This window comes from Trichechus manatus, unplaced genomic scaffold (assembly GCF_000243295.1).
Source record: "Trichechus manatus latirostris isolate Lorelei unplaced genomic scaffold, TriManLat1.0 scaffold00005, whole genome shotgun sequence".
In the NCBI taxonomy this organism is placed as follows: Eukaryota; Metazoa; Chordata; class Mammalia; order Sirenia; family Trichechidae; genus Trichechus; species Trichechus manatus.
This window is the reverse complement of record NW_004443941.1, coordinates 20,190,422-20,207,085: the sequence shown is the minus strand read 5'-3', so window position 1 is coordinate 20,207,085 and position 16,664 is coordinate 20,190,422. Positions and strand designations below refer to the sequence as shown.

At 43.1% G+C, this 16,664-nt stretch overlaps 1 protein-coding gene across 3 annotated transcripts in view; it reads left to right on the top strand.

The window, feature by feature from the left end:
• EML4 (EMAP like 4) overlaps positions 1–7,011 on the top strand; it is a 207,166-nt gene extending 200,155 nt beyond the window's left edge. For all 3 annotated transcript variants that reach the window (XM_004369521.2, XM_023735595.1, XM_023735585.1), the window contains 2 exons: positions 3,333–3,463; positions 4,160–7,011. In XM_004369521.2, the coding sequence (XP_004369578.1) occupies positions 3,333–3,463; positions 4,160–4,633 (605 nt within the window). In that variant the 3' untranslated portion in view covers positions 4,634–7,011. The remainder of the gene's footprint in view (positions 1–3,332; positions 3,464–4,159) is intronic.
• Positions 7,012–16,664: the final 9,653 nt, after the last annotated feature.

The window sequence follows — 16,664 nt, the reverse complement described above, 5'->3', positions numbered from 1 at the left end:
AAAAAAAAGTTCCTCCAGGGTCGACAAGAGAGAGTGTTGACATGTCGTGGGGTTGTTAACCAATGTCATAAAACAATACGTGTGCTGACTGTTCAATGAGAAACTATTTGTTCTGTAAACCTTCATCTAAAATAAAAAAAAATTTTTTTTTTTTAAATCCTATGGAGCACAGTTATTCTTGACACATGGAGTCACCAGGAGTCAGGGCCAACTCAATGACAGCTAACAAAAACAATGATGTTGAATGCCATTTCATATGCATATTGGCCATTTGTATATCCTTTTTGCAGAAATTTCTATTCAGATGCTTTGCGCTTTTTATATTGGGTCATTTGTCTTTTTATTGTTGAGTTGTAAGAGTTTTTTATATATTGTGGATACAGGACCCTTTTCAATATGTTGTTATTACTGTTGTTAGGTACCGTTGAGTCAGTTCCAACTCACAGCGACCCTGTGTACCACAGAATGCAACACTGCCTGGTTCTGTGCCATGCTCATAATCGTTATGCTTGAGCCCATTGTTGGAGCCACTGTGTCAGTCCATCTCGTTGAGGGTCTTCCTCTTTTTCTCTGACCCTCTACTTTACCAAGCATGATGTCCTTCTCCAGGGACTGATCCCTCCTGACAACATGTCCAAAGTATGTAAGACATAGTCTCACCATCCTTGCTTCTAAAGAGCCTTCTGGTTGTACTTCTCCCAAGACAGATTTGTTCCTTCTTTTGGTAGTCCGTGGTACATTCAATATTATTTGCCAACACCACAATTCAAAGGCGTCAGTTCTTCTTACAGTCTTCCTTATTCATTGTCCAGCTTTTGCATGCATATGACGTGATTAAAAATACCATGACTTGAGTCAGGCACACCTTAGTCTTCAAGGTGATATCTTTGCTTTTCAGCACTTTAAAGAGGTCTTTTGCAGCAGATTTGCCCAGTGCAATGTGTCTTTTGATTTCCTGACTGCTGCTTCCATGGGTGTTGGTTGTGGATCCAAGTAAAATGAAATCCTTGATAACTTTGATCTTTTCTTCATTTATCATGATGCTGCTTATTGGTCTGGTTGTGAGAATTTTTGTTTGCTTTATGTTGAGGTGTAATCCATACTGAAAGTTGTGATCTTTGATCTTCATCAGTAAATGTTTCAAGTCCTCTTCACTTTCAGCAAGCAAAGTAGTGTCTTCTGTATATCACAGGTTGTTAATGAGTCTTCCTCCAGTCCTGATGCCCCATTGTTCTTCATATAGTCCAGCTTCTCGGATGATTTGCTCAGCATACAGATTGAATAGATAATGGTGAAAGATGCAACCCTGATGCGCACCTTTCCTGACTTTAAACCATGAAGTATCCCCTTGTTCTGCCTGACCAACTGCCTCTTGATCTACGTACAGGTTCCTCATGAGCACAATTAAGTGTTCTGGAATTCCCATTCTTCACAGTGTCATCTATAATTTGTTATGATCCACACAGTCAAATGCCTTTGCATAGTCAGTAAAACACAGGTAAACATCTTTCTAGTATTCTCTGCGTTCAGCCAGGATCCATCTGACATCAGCAGTGATATCCCTTGTTCCACGTCCTCTTCTGAATCCGGCCTGAATTTCTGGCAGTTTCCTGTTGATACACTGCTGCAGCCTTTTTTTTTTTTTTTTTTTTTTTGATATATGATTTGCAAATATTTTCTCCCATTCTGTGTCTTTTAACTTTCTTGATGGTGTCCTCCGCAACACACAAGTTTTTAATTTTGATATAGTCCAGTTTGTCTTGTGCGTGTGTGTATGTCTCTTGGGCTTTTGGTGTCATGTCTAAGAACTTCAAGGTCATGGAGATTCATCATACCTATGTTTTCTTTTAAATGTTTTATAGTTTTAGCTGTTAGCTTTAGGTCTCTGGTCCATTTTGAGTTAATTTTTGCATATGGTGTGAGGTAGGGTCCAGTTTCATTCTTTTGCCTGTAGATGTCAGTTGCCCCAGCACCATTTGTCAAAATATGAAGGTATTTTTCATCAGTATTATTTAAAGATAAAATCTGGAGATCATTCCTAATCTGATGTTTTGGACATTTCTAGAAATCTGTCCTCTGTTACAGTTCCCTAAGTTTTCCCAGTCTTTAGGTGTCCTCTGAAAAGGTTAGAAGAAAAATGGAAAGTTAATATAATAAAGCCTTGGTTGCAAAGAATTACAGAGGTGTTATACTCAGTAATTATAATACCAGCTGTGGATTTGGCACCGATACCTAAAGCAATACCCAAAAATATTAATATTTTCCCTTTAGTGATATATATCTGCCTTCTGAAAACTGGGCACTCTCCTCCAACCTGATCATAGGTCTGAACATTTCTTTATGGCCTGTGCATTCTAAAGATAATCCATTTATAGGTAATTGTTCTAAACACACCGGCCGTAGAGATGGAGAAGTCTGATAGGATATGAAGAAACTAAAACCAAAATAATCTTGATTATTCTGGAGTGAAATGAAGCAGTGGCCAAATAGCTGATGATGACTTACCTGGTTATTTTAACCAGATGATATTTATTCAGTTATTAAGAGATGTCAAGTAATAAATATCGTGACTTGTTTTTTGCAAATTTACCAAAACTGTTTTTGTTCTAGAGAAGCATTCAACCACAGGAAGCCAACATCTCAACTCTTAAATGTCCCATAATTTTAATCTAGTCTAATAGAGCTTTGTGCTAGTTACGTTGACCATGACCACCAGTGCCTCTTAATGATTCCGAATAAGTCAATTTGATATGTCTTAGTTTTGAACATAAATAGTACTTCAGGTGAATTCTGTGGGATAGCATGCTACGCTCGTGGATGGCGTGTGTTTCCTTAAGAAAGAAAAGAGTCTCCGTGCGGTTTTCTCTGGGGGAGCAGTGGAAGTCTGTGTCAGTTTTCCACAGTTTACCTGGAGTCCACTTTGGAGCACTCTTGCTTTGTTTTGCACCTCGCTGTACAAGCAACTGATAACGTCCCCTCCAGCTCGGACTTTAAAAAGGAAGAGCTTATTGGTGAAGTGAGTCAAGCTGAAACTAAACTAATTTATTAGCACCACCTGCTGGTTACTGTTAAGTACTCTAGGTCTGTACGTTTTCCATCTTGAGGCTATTTTGGTTAAATTTTATTGTTAGTTAAATTTTAGAATAAAACTCCATCATTTGAATGAAGAACAGTATTGAGCCTCTGAGACATTTGTAAGAGAAATGTTCGCAACTAAGTGTGAACACAGATGAAAGTTAATCCAATTCTAAAATCAAATAAACATACGTAGTGTGGCAGTTAGTATTTTTCAGGCTAATTTTTTTTCTACACCACGTGTTTCCGTATCAAAGGTGTCTGGCCGGAAGGATCTGATGGGACAGATATCAATGCACTGGTGCGGTCCCACAACAGGAAGGTCATAGCTGTCGCTGATGACTTTTGCAAAGTCCATCTGTTTCAGTATCCTTGCTCCAAACCAAAGGTAAGCTCGTTTGATAGGAGCTAGTGTTAAGGACCTTTTGTTTGGGGTGATTTTGTGTCAGTGGCAAGAAAGTATTTGTAGGGTCACTGATTACTCTCTGTGCCACTGCGGTGCGCAGAGGCAGAAGGTCCGCGCGTGAGTATCCAAGCAGGCCTCGCTTGTCTTCTCCTTCCTCGTTGAGGGTAAGGAGAAGACAGTTGTGAAGTGGTGATGTTTTATTCCTTTTTGATTATTGTCTGGTTGTTTTTTTATTTTGGTATTTTGGCAGTTGTAAACTTCTCCTAAGCATATTAAAATGTTTTATTTGTTCCACACACAATCAACATTATAATACTGATAGAACTGTTCCCTAAATCACCTATAATCCTGCGGACCTAGTCAGCCCTCCCGTAGCCATCCCAGGAGAATAGTTACTAAGCTCTAACTAGTATACCAAGCTGACATTCAGAAAAGGCAGACTTTTAGTTATTTTTTTTTAAACAGATAGTCTGTCCAGTTAGGTTTTGTTTCTCCTGTATAAATAGGCATTAAAGGGAAATTACTGCTCGCTTTAGTCCTCAGATTTGGTCGTGGCTTTCATTGGAATTCACCCGTTTCAGAAGCCGAGTTACCTCCCCTACCTAGTCACCTCCATCGCTGTAAGCAGGCATGTAAAGAATGAGCTTAATTTGCCTTTGTCTGATTTATTTCACATAGGCTCCCAGTCACAAGTACAGCGCCCACAGCAGCCATGTCACCAATGTCAGTTTCACTCATAACGACAGTCACCTGATTTCAACTGGTGGAAAAGACATGAGTATCATTCAGTGGAAACTTGTGGAAAAGTTACCTTTGCCTCAGAATGAGATTGCAGCCGATACTTCTCTAACCAAAGCCCCAGTCTCTTCCATTGAGAGTGCCATGCAATATGACACTCCCACACCACCTCCGTCCCAGCCCTTAAATGAGACAGGGGAAGAAGAAAGTAGAATCAGCAGTTCTCCCACACTTCTGGAGAACAGCCTGGAACAGACTGTGGAGCCGAGTGAAGACCACAGTGAGGGGCAGAGTGAAGGCGGCAGCGAAGACCTCGGCGAGCCCGTTTCCGAAGAACCGCCCCAGGAGACGAGCGAGGAGCAGAGCGAGGCCGCCCTTCTCCAGGGCCCGCGAGACCACCCACCGCTGTCCTAACACCATGACTGCAGAGGGCTCTTCTTCAACTGCGTGCGTTTTGTGACGGAGTTCAGATAACGGGATGGGACGTGATGGAGGATCCCCTTTGATCGAGACTTTTGGTTTCCACATCGATCGTTTTCAGCGGTCTGCTCTTCAGTCTCAAATGCAGTCTCTCTGAAGGTTTGGTTTGGTGTGTGTTGAAAATTAACCAAACTCAATAGTGGGAAAAGACTGAAACCTTAATTCTGTCTCAGAAATTACTGTGTATCTAAGTGGTATGATGTATATACTGGAAACAAAAACAGCAGTTGTGTTGATTTAAAATAACCCCCTTGTTATCTGAACGTACTTTCTTCAGGAGCAACCAAAGGCATCACAAACACTGTTACTCGTGTACTGGCTCAGACTGTGCTACTTTTTTTTTTCTCCTGATGCAGAAAAAGAAACCAGAAAAAAAAAATGTGCTCTTTTTGAGGTATCCTCCGGTCCAAGTGTCTAATGGAAATTTTTTAATTAAGAAAAACTTCAGTATTGCCGTGTGCAATGGTGTTGCCTTCTTGAATAATAATGCCATTTTCTTACACTACTGGTAGATGTCCAGATGTGCTTGTTAGTCTACTACATAGGTGCTGCCTTTTCCAAGTCCTAATGAGGAACAGTCCCTTCATTTCTTAGGTGCAAATCTGTTTAATCCTAAAACTAAGAAAGCATTGGTTTGTTAAAGAGCTTTTAATGTATATTAAACCACCGATACTCAGAAATAATGGATTTCTCCAGGGATTCCTTTACTGGCCTAAACATTTTCAAATGTTTGGCATTCAAGTGAATGGAAGGGGAAAACCGCATGCCTATAAAGCTAAGCTGTAATAATTACCTGGCTAATTTTAGTTTAGCCTTCATCATAATTTGTCCCCTCAATAACAGAAGAAATATAAATACAGTAAGTTTAAATGATTGAATTGGTGCTTGAAATTTATTGATTTAGTTATAATTTTTATACAGTTTTATTATATTGAGGGATAAGATACTCAACAAATTGCAAATTCTTTTTTATAGAAGTGTGATTAACAGTCACAGTGATTTTTTTTTTTTTTTTTTTTTTTATAAATTGCATGCTCAACAGACTTGCTATATATAGTAATTTTTTCTCTGGTGGAGTTGTTATAAGCCTTGCTATTCTAATGTGGCTATCCTCTCCTATTTTGGGCAATGCATGTATGATTATGCATTGGAAAGTTTTTGTTTTTTTTTTAAACTTTGTCAGACAACTTATATTTTTCTTAAGTACGTGTTTCCTACTTTAAAAATAATTACAAATATGCATTTCCTATCTGTTTATACTTTGAATATAAAAACATTTTTGTGTTTTGATTTACTTTTTAACTTGCTGCATTGTTTTGATATTTTTTTTTTTGGTTGGATCATGTTTAGAAACTTTGGTTGAGTTCAGAAGTCTTAAGTATGCAAGTGTTTACGTGATTGTGCCATTCCAAAGTGCATCAGAACTGTCATTCCCTTCTAGTATCTTCTCAGGAGTCATGCAGATCAGGTATTTCATCATCATTTGGTAATATAAAAACTCCAGTGAACTCCCAAGGACAGTTACAACATTTATATCACATGCTGTATGTAAGGGTGCGGGTATGTGTGACAGTGTGAGTCATTCTGTGTTTGTGTGTATCTCTATATAAGATATGCACCACATTGAAACTATTCAGTGTATATCTCTATGTGTATAGATATATGTCCATGTATATCTCTTTCCTTTTGTTTACAACTGTTCAAAAAAAACCTCAAAGTAGTTCTCTTCAGATGAGGAGATACAGATTCCAAGCAACCCATCTGTTTTTAGTATGTTGTGTGCATAGTAATCAGACAGCATCAGTAAATAGCAGGCATATGTATTTGCCTGTTAGCAATGGTGATGAAATCATCAAGTCAACACGTGCTGTTCCCTACAAGAAAAATACTATAAGATAAACAAGTTCCAGGAGAAGGACAAGTATTTCTTTAAGTACCTGAGGGATACAGCTCTTCATGATAAGGAGAGAGTTTCTTTGGGGACATCAGTCACCTTTGGGGTTGCCATGTACAATGAGATTTATAATTGTGATACTCTTGGGTGGTAGTTTCAAAAGACACTACTAATACGCAGAAAGCGTTCCAGCTATCTGTTGCTGGCAACTACTGTTTAATGGTCAATTAAATCTGTGATAATGGTTGGAAGTGGGCGGAATTATGAAATTTTAGATGTTTTTAGAAAAACTTGTGAATGAAAATGAATCCAAGTGTTCCATGTGAAGATGTTGAGCCATTTCTATCATGCATTCCTGTCTCATGGCAGAAATTTTTGAAGATTAAAAAATAAAATAGTCAAAATGTTTCCTTTGTCTCTAAATGTCTCTTAAGTCTTTCTTGCTTTCTAGTGCTGGTTTCCATGACCCTTCACTTACAGAAACCACGACAATTCTGAAGGAGGCATTTCTCAGTTGACCACCGCCACTGCTGTGGATAGGATTGTTCTATTAGTACAAACTCCATCTAATAATGTTGGAGGAAATTACCTGTGGATTATGCTTCCATTTAATAGAATAGCTTAGTTTTAATTTATTTCATGTCTACGCTTTCTCTAATGTTTAACGTTGGATAATCTTGGTGATCTTGGTTACCTGCCTGGCCCAGCTCGCCTGCCTGCCACTGCCTCTCCGGGGTCAGTCTCTTGATGTACTTGAACTCAGAAGGACATTGCATTCCCTGCTTTCTCCCACTTCTCCCATGTTACTTAGTAATATAGGTCCTCTGTACACCACAACCATAAATGGGCTGCTACAGATTTTTCTTTATGAAGACTTAATAGATTGAGACTACTCCATACATTCCCTAGTTTTACAGTCATGGGAATGATGGGGTTTTCATTAGTGCTTCATTGATCTTTGGTGACTGTATGTTCACAGCAGCTCATAACACCATAACTCAGGCTGTCCTGGGATAGGAATTCCTCTCTCACTGAACCTGAGCCAGAATGGCTGGCAGGCACCAGAACAAGCCCACTAAGCAATGTGATGGAATAAGGAAATTCAAAAGAGGTGCTCGTTTGTGGGAATACTGGTGAGTTAGACATTGGCCACATCGAGGCATTTGGTGTTAACTTCTAGAAGGAACTAGGTTTCCAGCTTAAAGCTGGAAATGAAGTTGTGAAGAGAGTAAACACAAGGACATGTTTTTAGGACCAAGAAGATAGGCTGAAGGGCAGATGTGTGGGACTGGATCAAGGAGAGCCGCCACCAGCACCCTAGCTCCCATTTAGTGATGTGGGGAGGGTCACCCTACAGATGAGGAAATGGGCTGGAAATTTAGTAACTGGCCCATGGTTGTTCATCTGGATAATGGCCAGGCTAGGACTTCAGATTTTATAACTTCAAAGCTTGTGCTGCTTTCATTATACTAGGAGAAAGACATTTATATTTTAAAAATAGGAAACGGAAGGTAGAGACTCGAGGGATTTTAGAAAGGCGATAAGGGGAAGCGTGAGGGCTTGTGTCAGCCTCATCTCAGTCCAGGAGTGGCGGGGGTCGCTGCCCACAGTGACACTGCATACCTGTGTTGCCATCACGGACCCAGCACTACCCAGTGCGGAAGCCAGGTCCTGCTGGAGAAACCTCTGCCCAGGAGGCCCAGGACTGCAGTCTTCAGGGGCCACAGAAAGGTTTCCAGGTGTTTTACCCAAAGATAAATGTAGCCCTTTGTAAAGGGAGAGCATCTGCTCTCCTCACAGGCTCAGCTAATGTTACTAATTTTGTACTGACTGCTTTGCCTCTTCCCAGGAAACCTGAATCTCATTAATAGATCCCTACAATAACCTTAAAAGTTCTGACATAAAGAAGACAAACTGCCCGGCCAAAGGGACAGTGAAAAGATCAAACAACCCCAAACAAAGAAAAGTTCCATCATGTCCTCTGGAAATGCCAACCTGCTTCATTTCTGTGACGACTGTCTGTGGTAGGGGCCTCAGAAGATCCTGGCTTGTTCAACGGTGCACGTTTTTTGGAATATACAAAACCAGAAATCTGGCAGAAAATCTGTATGAGTACCACTTTGGTGTCTCAGGACAAAAGCATTAAAAAAAAAAGGGTGCTAAAACAAACAATAACCTAAGTACTCGACAGTTAAAATATGGCACAGCCAGATGACTAAGTGGGTCAGCGTAATGGCTCACAGTATGAAGCCCTTACTAAGTGCTTTACATGTAGTAACTTATTGAATCCTTTCAGAAATCCTAAATTATCTCCATTTGACAGATGAGGAAACTTCAAGTAACTTGCCTGGGTGACACCACCAGCAAGTGACAGACGTGATGTGAAGCCGGGCCCTCCTGCCCCCAGAGTCCATGCAGCTAACCACGGCTCTACTGCCACAGACCGTGTGTTCACTGCACAATAATCATTAGCGGCTGGCGTCGAGTCAATTCCGACTCATGGCGACCCTATAGGACAGAGTAGAACTGCCCCATAGGGTTTCCAAGGAGTCATGGTGGATTCGAACTGCCAGCCTTTCAGTTAGCAGCCAAAACACTTCACCACTGCATGGCCAGGGCTCCAGAATAATCATTAGTGATTATTAATAATAGGAAAGACATGGGCTACACCTGTGGCAGGGAGGATTTAAGACTAACATAAGGAAAAACTAGCGAGTGATTAGACTTTGGAAAAGGTAGCTTTGGACTCAACAGTGTCACGAAGTTGAAGGGGCCCTTCTCCCACACAAAGCACCTGCCCTCCTATGCCTGCAGCCAGAGGGAGAGGCAGAGGCGCCTCCAGGCTCTTGCAGTCCTGTGGTGCCACTGCCAGTAACTGCTGCTCCTGCTGCTGGCTCTGACCATTGTCAGGTGCGTGAGACCTCCCGGTCCCTAATGTTCAGTTCAAGCCTGTTTGTGTGGAGACACTGCTCCCGTTTTCCAAGCTTTGGGCAATTTCCACTTCACTGACTCTAGCGTGGCAGCTTCTTTCTGTCATTGGCCAAGTGCTTTTTCCACTTTGTCCCTATTCCCCATCCCACTTTCCGTGACAAGCCTGGGGGTGTAGCCAGCCCCACATCCAGCAGCAGGCCTTGATGTCTTCTCTCCCTTTCAGCAATGTAATCAGTCCTGAAAATAGATTTTTTCCTAGGGAGTCATCCATTGACAGAAATAAATATGGATGATTGTCGGTGACGATGACTTAAACATCTCAGTGGGATTAAGCAAAATCGGCTCCAGAGCCAGATTTCAACTCCTGATGAAGTTTACTTACACAAGATCTCACTAAAGGAACTGAAAACAAAGAGGCCATGAGAAATGGCCCCAGGGAGAAAAATGAAACTTTTTAATAACGAGTAAAGCCCTCAGATTTGGCCATCTCCTTTCATTCTTGACTGAATGCGTAGTCACCAAGTCAGAGTGCATCCTGGGAAGTCACATACCTGGAAGCCCGCCTGTGCGCAGACCCCTGTCCACTGTGAAGCCCCCTTAGCAGACACCAGGCCCAGTGACTTGGTAACCTGGTTGAAAGAAGGGCAGCTGGAAGCTGGCATCTTCTTCATTTGTACACTACAGAACTCATTTAACAACTAAATGGGATGCCCAGACAAGGCACGTCCTCTTCCTCCTACAGAATTGTCTTTCTACAATTAAAGTGTATTGTGCTACTGCCACCTGCAAAGTGGTGATGTGTTTGAATCCTGGGGAGTTTGTGTGGGGCAGAGGACTCAAAGGAGTCATCCATTCTTCTAGCATGTATTAAGAACCTGCCTAGTCTAAGGAAGTATGCTGGGCTCAGCAGGGAATCCAAAGATGAAAAAGACATAGCCCCTGACTTCATGAGGCATATAGTTCAGAAAGGTAAAACAAGCCTTGTATATTTTAGAGTTAGTAGATTAGCAAGGTTAGGTTCCTTCAAAATTAGAAAATTCTAACTACAGTCTATAAATAGTATATGATTTTTGAATGGGAAAACTAAGTTATTCCTACTAATAAATCTTAATGAGTCCTCTATTGGAACCACCTATCCATTGCTTAAATTCTATAACAGACACATCAGAAAGGTTAAAGTTTGATATTTAAAAAATGAGGTAGAACCCAACAATGGACTATTACTCCGCAATAAAAAGAAATTAACTATTGATACATGCAAAACTTGGATGGGTCTCAAGGGCATTATTGCTTACCGGAAAAAGCCAATCTTAAAACGGTTACAAACTGTATGACACCATTTATAGAACATTCCAAAATGACAAAACGATACAGAACAAGTTAGTAATTGCCAGGGAAGAGAGACAAAAGCGAGAGGATGAAATGATAAAGAAGTAGCATAAGGGAGTTCCTTTGTGGGGATGAACAATTCTGTATCTTAATTGTGATGATGGTTACGTGAATCTACACGGGATTATGTCATGGATTGAACTGTGTCCCCCAAAAATAACTGTCAACTTGGCTAGCTCATGATTCCCAGTGGTGTATGACTGTGTACCATTTTGCCATCTGATGTGATTTCCCTGTGTGTTGTAAATCCTATGTTTATGATGTAATGAGACGGATTAGTGGTAGTTACATTTATGAGATCCACAAGATTAGTCTCTTTCGCCAATCTCTTTTGAGATGTAAAAGAGAAGCCAGCAGAGAGACATAGGGCTCTCATACCACCAAGAGAGCAGTGCCGGGGGCAGAGCGTGTCTTTGGACCCAAGGTTCCTGCCCAAAGAAGCTCCTAGTCCAAGGGATGACAAAGACCTTTCTCCAGAGCCAACAGAGAAAGCCTTTCCCTGGAACTGATGCCCTGAATTTGGGCTTCGAGCCTGCTAGACTGTGAGAGAATGAACTTCTCTTTTTTGAAGCGATCCACTTGCGGTATTTCTGTTACAGCAGCACGAGATGACTAAAACAGATCACATGGGATTAAATTGCGTAGAACTACACACACACAAATGCGTGCAAAACATGAAAACTGAGTAAGGTCTGCGGTCTAGGTCCCAGCATTATACCAATGTCAATTTTTTGGTCTTGATATTATCGTTATATGTCACCACTGGGGGAAGCTGCCAGGAGGGTTCACAGGATTCTACATACAATTTTTGAAATTTCCTCTGAGTCTATAATTATTTCAAAATAAAGTTAAAAACATAATGATGTAGAAAGTTTACCTTCCCTTCATGCTTCTGAAGGAAAAATGCAGAAGAAAATATCCCTTAATACAATCAGGTCTTTTTTGTACTATTTCTACCCTGGTGCACTTAAGAGTGTTCCACCTACAGGCCAAACAAAACATCGCTGATTGTGAAACTGGGATGTTGCTTTTTAAGCTACAGCTCTGGTACCACCCTAGGTGTCCGGAGAATCCTTAGCTTCAGTGTGGGCCCCAGGCAAGGAGGGTTGTAGGTCTGAGGTGTGGTTGGAAAACAGCATCTGGGATGGCAGGGGCCTGAGAGCACTCAGAATCCATCCTCTGCTTAGCCTCCACGCCCCACACACACACACCGGGTGGCTGATATATAACAATGTAACTTCCCAGTCTCCTGCCACAGATGGGAGACAGGCTTTCGCTGCTGTCCCTCTTCGCTGGGGCATTCTGTACATCTTCTCTTTCCTACTTGTTTTTCACTCGTTTTGCTTCTGACTCATCTACTTTTGAGTGGCATTGGTGTCATTCCTTGTTTCTTGGAAATCCAGTCCCGAAGCTACCCAGCCCCAGCCTTCCCTCAGGTACTTGTCCAGAATTAATAAAATGACAAGGAAAGTCCTGGCGCTCTCCTTTAGCAGGGCGGTCTGGCGAGAACGCCGCAGAAATGAGATGAGGTGGTCAGGCTTCCTCCCCGAGAGACGCCCTCCCCCCATGCCCCCATCGGCAAAATCCAATTCGTGTGGCCTACTGTTTGCTGCCAGTGGATATCTCATCACCAAAATCATTAGCAGGAATGTTTGCCAGGCTCTGACATTTCCATTCAGAAGATAAATTAATTCCGAGCTGGAAGATTGTCTGAGGACTCACGCGATGCCTGGAGCTCAGTAACACCCCGCCCCCCGCCCCCATGAGCCAGCCCTTTCCTTGGGAAAAGTGAGGAATTTGACCTCAGAAACCTAATGGAGGGCTGCAGTGAGAAGGTCCCAGCCAATGAACTAAGGATAATTGCAAGTGCTTGATGCCTGTAAAAGCATTTTCCATCGTGGCTTCGGGTGAGTTTAGGCACCACCTGTGCTGCCCCAAGGTCCCCTCCCTGGTCTCAGTCTGAAAGAGGAGAAAAGGTTCTTTCCCCCCAGAGCCGCCTATCCAAAGGGAAGAAGCATCCCAGTGGGTCACAGACTCTGCTCCCACTGCTCCCAGGAGGCCAGCGGCCATGGGGCACAGGAGAGTTGTCCTTACATGAGGGGACAGGGAAGGCTGTCCCTTCCAGATGACTGGTGGGGCCCTCATCACAGTAAATGGTGTTTGCACTGGAAGCGATGAGCCACGCGACAGATTGTGGGGAAGCCAGGAAAACCTGCAGATGGCTCCATTAATAAAGCTGCCGTTCATAGCCACCAAAGCTGAAGCGGTTTCTATGGGAAACCCTCACACTGAAATAGAAGGAAGTTCTTTTAAATTATACTAGTTAATGACATTTTTTATTAAACATTTATCATATTTAAACACGGGTTTGTCTGGGAGGGAATTCGGGAACCATCTGCACCGAGGTGAGCTATGGACAAAGCACGCGCCAACTCTGTGCCCTGGGCCTGAGGGGCTCACCAATGCGTCTCTCTTCCTCCACGTGCTGAGTCCATGTGAGGGTCTGCTCTGTGTCACACTCGACAGGGCTAGGGACACACACTAATGGTGAACATGATGGCCCCGGGTCCCGCTAGGAGCTCACAAGCCAGCAGGGAGGACGGCAGAGCTGCCGACAAGGACACAGCCCACACACTGCTCTGCAAAGCCAGCCCAACGGTGTGGCCGGGGGTCACTGGGTGACATGGTGATCACCCACTTTCTTGAAATCCTTCCCCTCTCCTGGTACCATGCACACTCCAGCTTTTTTTTTTTTTTGCCATGTTTTTTAATTGTAGAAAAAATATATATAACATTTGCCAATTGGACAATTTTTACACACACAGTTCAGTGACACCATGTTCATCGTGTTGTGCAACCCTCAGTCCATCACCACTTGGCTGAAAGCAGAGAACACCAGAAAGATGTTTACCTGCGTTTCACTGACTATGCAACGGCATTCGACTGTGTGGATCATGGCAAATTATGGATAACATTGCGAAGAACAGAATTCCAGAACACTTAGTTGTGCTCATGAGGAACCTGTACATAGACCACGAGTCAGTCGTTTGAACAGAACAAGGGGATACCGCATGGTTTAAAGTCAGGAAAGGTGTGCGTCAGGGTTGTATCCTTTCACCATACTTATTAATCTGTATGCTGAGCAAATAATCCGAGAAGCTGGACTGTATGAAGAAGAACAGGGCACCAGGATTGGAGGAAGACTTATTAACAGCGGGCGATACGCATATGACACAACCTTGCTTGCTGAAAGTGAAGAGCACTTGAAGCGTTTACTGATGAAGATCAAAGACTACAGCCTTCAGTATGGGTTTTACCTCTGCATAAAGAAAACAAAAATCCTCACAACTGCATCAATAAGCAACATCATGATAAATGGAGCAAATACCAAAGTTGTTAAGGATTTCATTTTACTTGGATCCACCATCAATGCCTGTGGAAACAGCAGTCAAGAAATCAAACGACGTATTGCATCAGGCAAAACTGCTGCAAAAGACCTCTTTAAGGTGTTAAAAAGCAAAGATGTCACTTTGAGGACTAAGGTGCACCTGACTCAATCCATGGTATTTTCCATCGCCTCATATGCATTCAAAAACTGGATAATGAATAAGGAAGACTGAAGAATCGATGCCTTTGAATTATGGTGCTGGCAAAGAACACTGACTATACTGTGGACTGCCAAAAGAACGAACAACTCTGTCCTGGAAGAAGTACAGCCAGAATGCTCCTCAGAAGCCAGAATTAGAAACTTCATCTCACGTAGTTTGGACATGTTATCAGGAGAGACCAGTCCCTGGAGAAGGATATCATACTCGGTAAAATAGAGGGTCAGCAAAGTAGAGGAAGACCTTAGAAGGAGATGGATCAACCGAGTGGCTGCAACAATGGGCTCAAACATATATATGGAGATACGGGACTTTTCTAGTACTCAGAAGCTTGCCCTCCCTCTCAGGGTGAACCTCTATGCTGACCTTTATCACCGTAGATTAGTTTGGCCTGGTTTTGACTTGCCTATAAATGGAATCATAGTTACGTCCTCTCTCGCGTCTCACTTCTTTCACTCAGTATTATGTCTTCACTCCTTCTGTTCTTATACCTCTATAAGCCACCACAGGCTCTTCTCCTCTCTACCACCCCTGAAGTACTGGTATCGCCCACGTTCCACTTCCTCCCTCTCTTCACTCCCTGAACCATGTAAGACCCCCATGGTTTCCCCTATCACCAGTACACTGCTAACCCTCAAATTTATATCTCCAGTCCACACCCTTTGCCTTATCTCCAGACCCAAATGCCTACGGGAATTCTTTGCCTAGAAGTCTCACAGGCACCTCAACCTCAAAAATGGAATCCGTTTTTCCAAGAAAACATGCCCTGCCCTGTTTAGCTCCAGTCTCTGCACTTCCACTCACCAGAAGCCAAGCTGGCAGTCACCCTGGGAGCACCCCAAAAGCCTTCCTCACCCTTCCCCCATGTCCAAGTAGTCATCAAGTCATGTTCATTGTGCATTGATGTCCCTGGGGCCCCTTCTCTCCGGGCCCAATACCATGCTCCCAGGCCTCACTACCTCTCACCTGGACTCTCTCAGTTACTCTTAACCACTTCAACTGTCTTGAGTCTTTTCCCTCTGCCCACTGTTACTATGGGGTAAAAGGAACCAAAGAAAATCAGAATCTCTCACAATCCACACGCACAGCCACTTACTGACCAGAGCCCAAGCTCTCTTTGGCCTGGCCCCAGGACGGTTCCTTGTGCGTGGGCCTCATCCTCCCTCAAGCAGCCATCCTGCCATTCCCCTCGCCCCACCTCCTCTTAACACAGCCAAGATGCTCTCAGGCACACGTCTCCCCGCTGTAGCTTCCTGGAAACCCCTGCTCACTCGATAGGCAGTGTAAGCATTGTCCCCCAGGAGCCTCCTTCCATCCCTCCCCCAGCCTTCCTGCGAAGCCAGCTGGTCATCCTGGCCCTGCCCCCAGCCAGTCCTGCTGCACTTGGGCTGTACTCAGCATTCTATGACCTCAGGAGGGCAGGAAAGGGTCAACTTTCTGTGTCCCCACCACTCAGCAGAGTCTGGGGCACAGTGATGCAGAATGAATGATCCGTGCATTAAAGGTGAGTGCTGGTAAAGATGGGGCAAGTCTCCAGCCTAACAGGGAGACAGGTCCCGACTCAAAGAGTGGGATGGATGGACACATAAGGTTATGACAACGGTTTTCCAAAAGACAGGTTCTTATTTAAGAGGACATAATTCCAGAGGAGAAAAGGGAACAGACACCATGTATAAACAAAGGCTCCTCCGTGTGACTCTAATTAGAATGACAACTAATTAAAAGCAATTTAACGTTGGTTCATGAAAGGTTAATGGAATTCATGCTTTGAAGATGCTGAATGCAACAGAGGTTAGCCAGAGACACAAATCTAACCTTTATTCTCTTTAATTATTCGGTCAGAATGATTTCCTGGGAACAGGGTTAGTCTCTGGATGGCTCTGATTAAACACTACTGAACTTTGAAGCTGACATCAACTTACTGCATTGCAACTCAATTTTCAAATTAATCCGTTGTGTAACATGGAGGTTTGTGGTCTAAGCAGAGTGTGGGGGAGAAGAAAAGGGGAAGATGGGCTTGGGACCTGCCAGGTGTTAAGGATTCTGGGATATCTTACATCTTTCCCACCCTCCCCAGTGGCAAAGCACTTCCATAACCCGCCAGGGCCCTCCTCAGGACAGGGGCCCACACTGAGCTGACCAACCA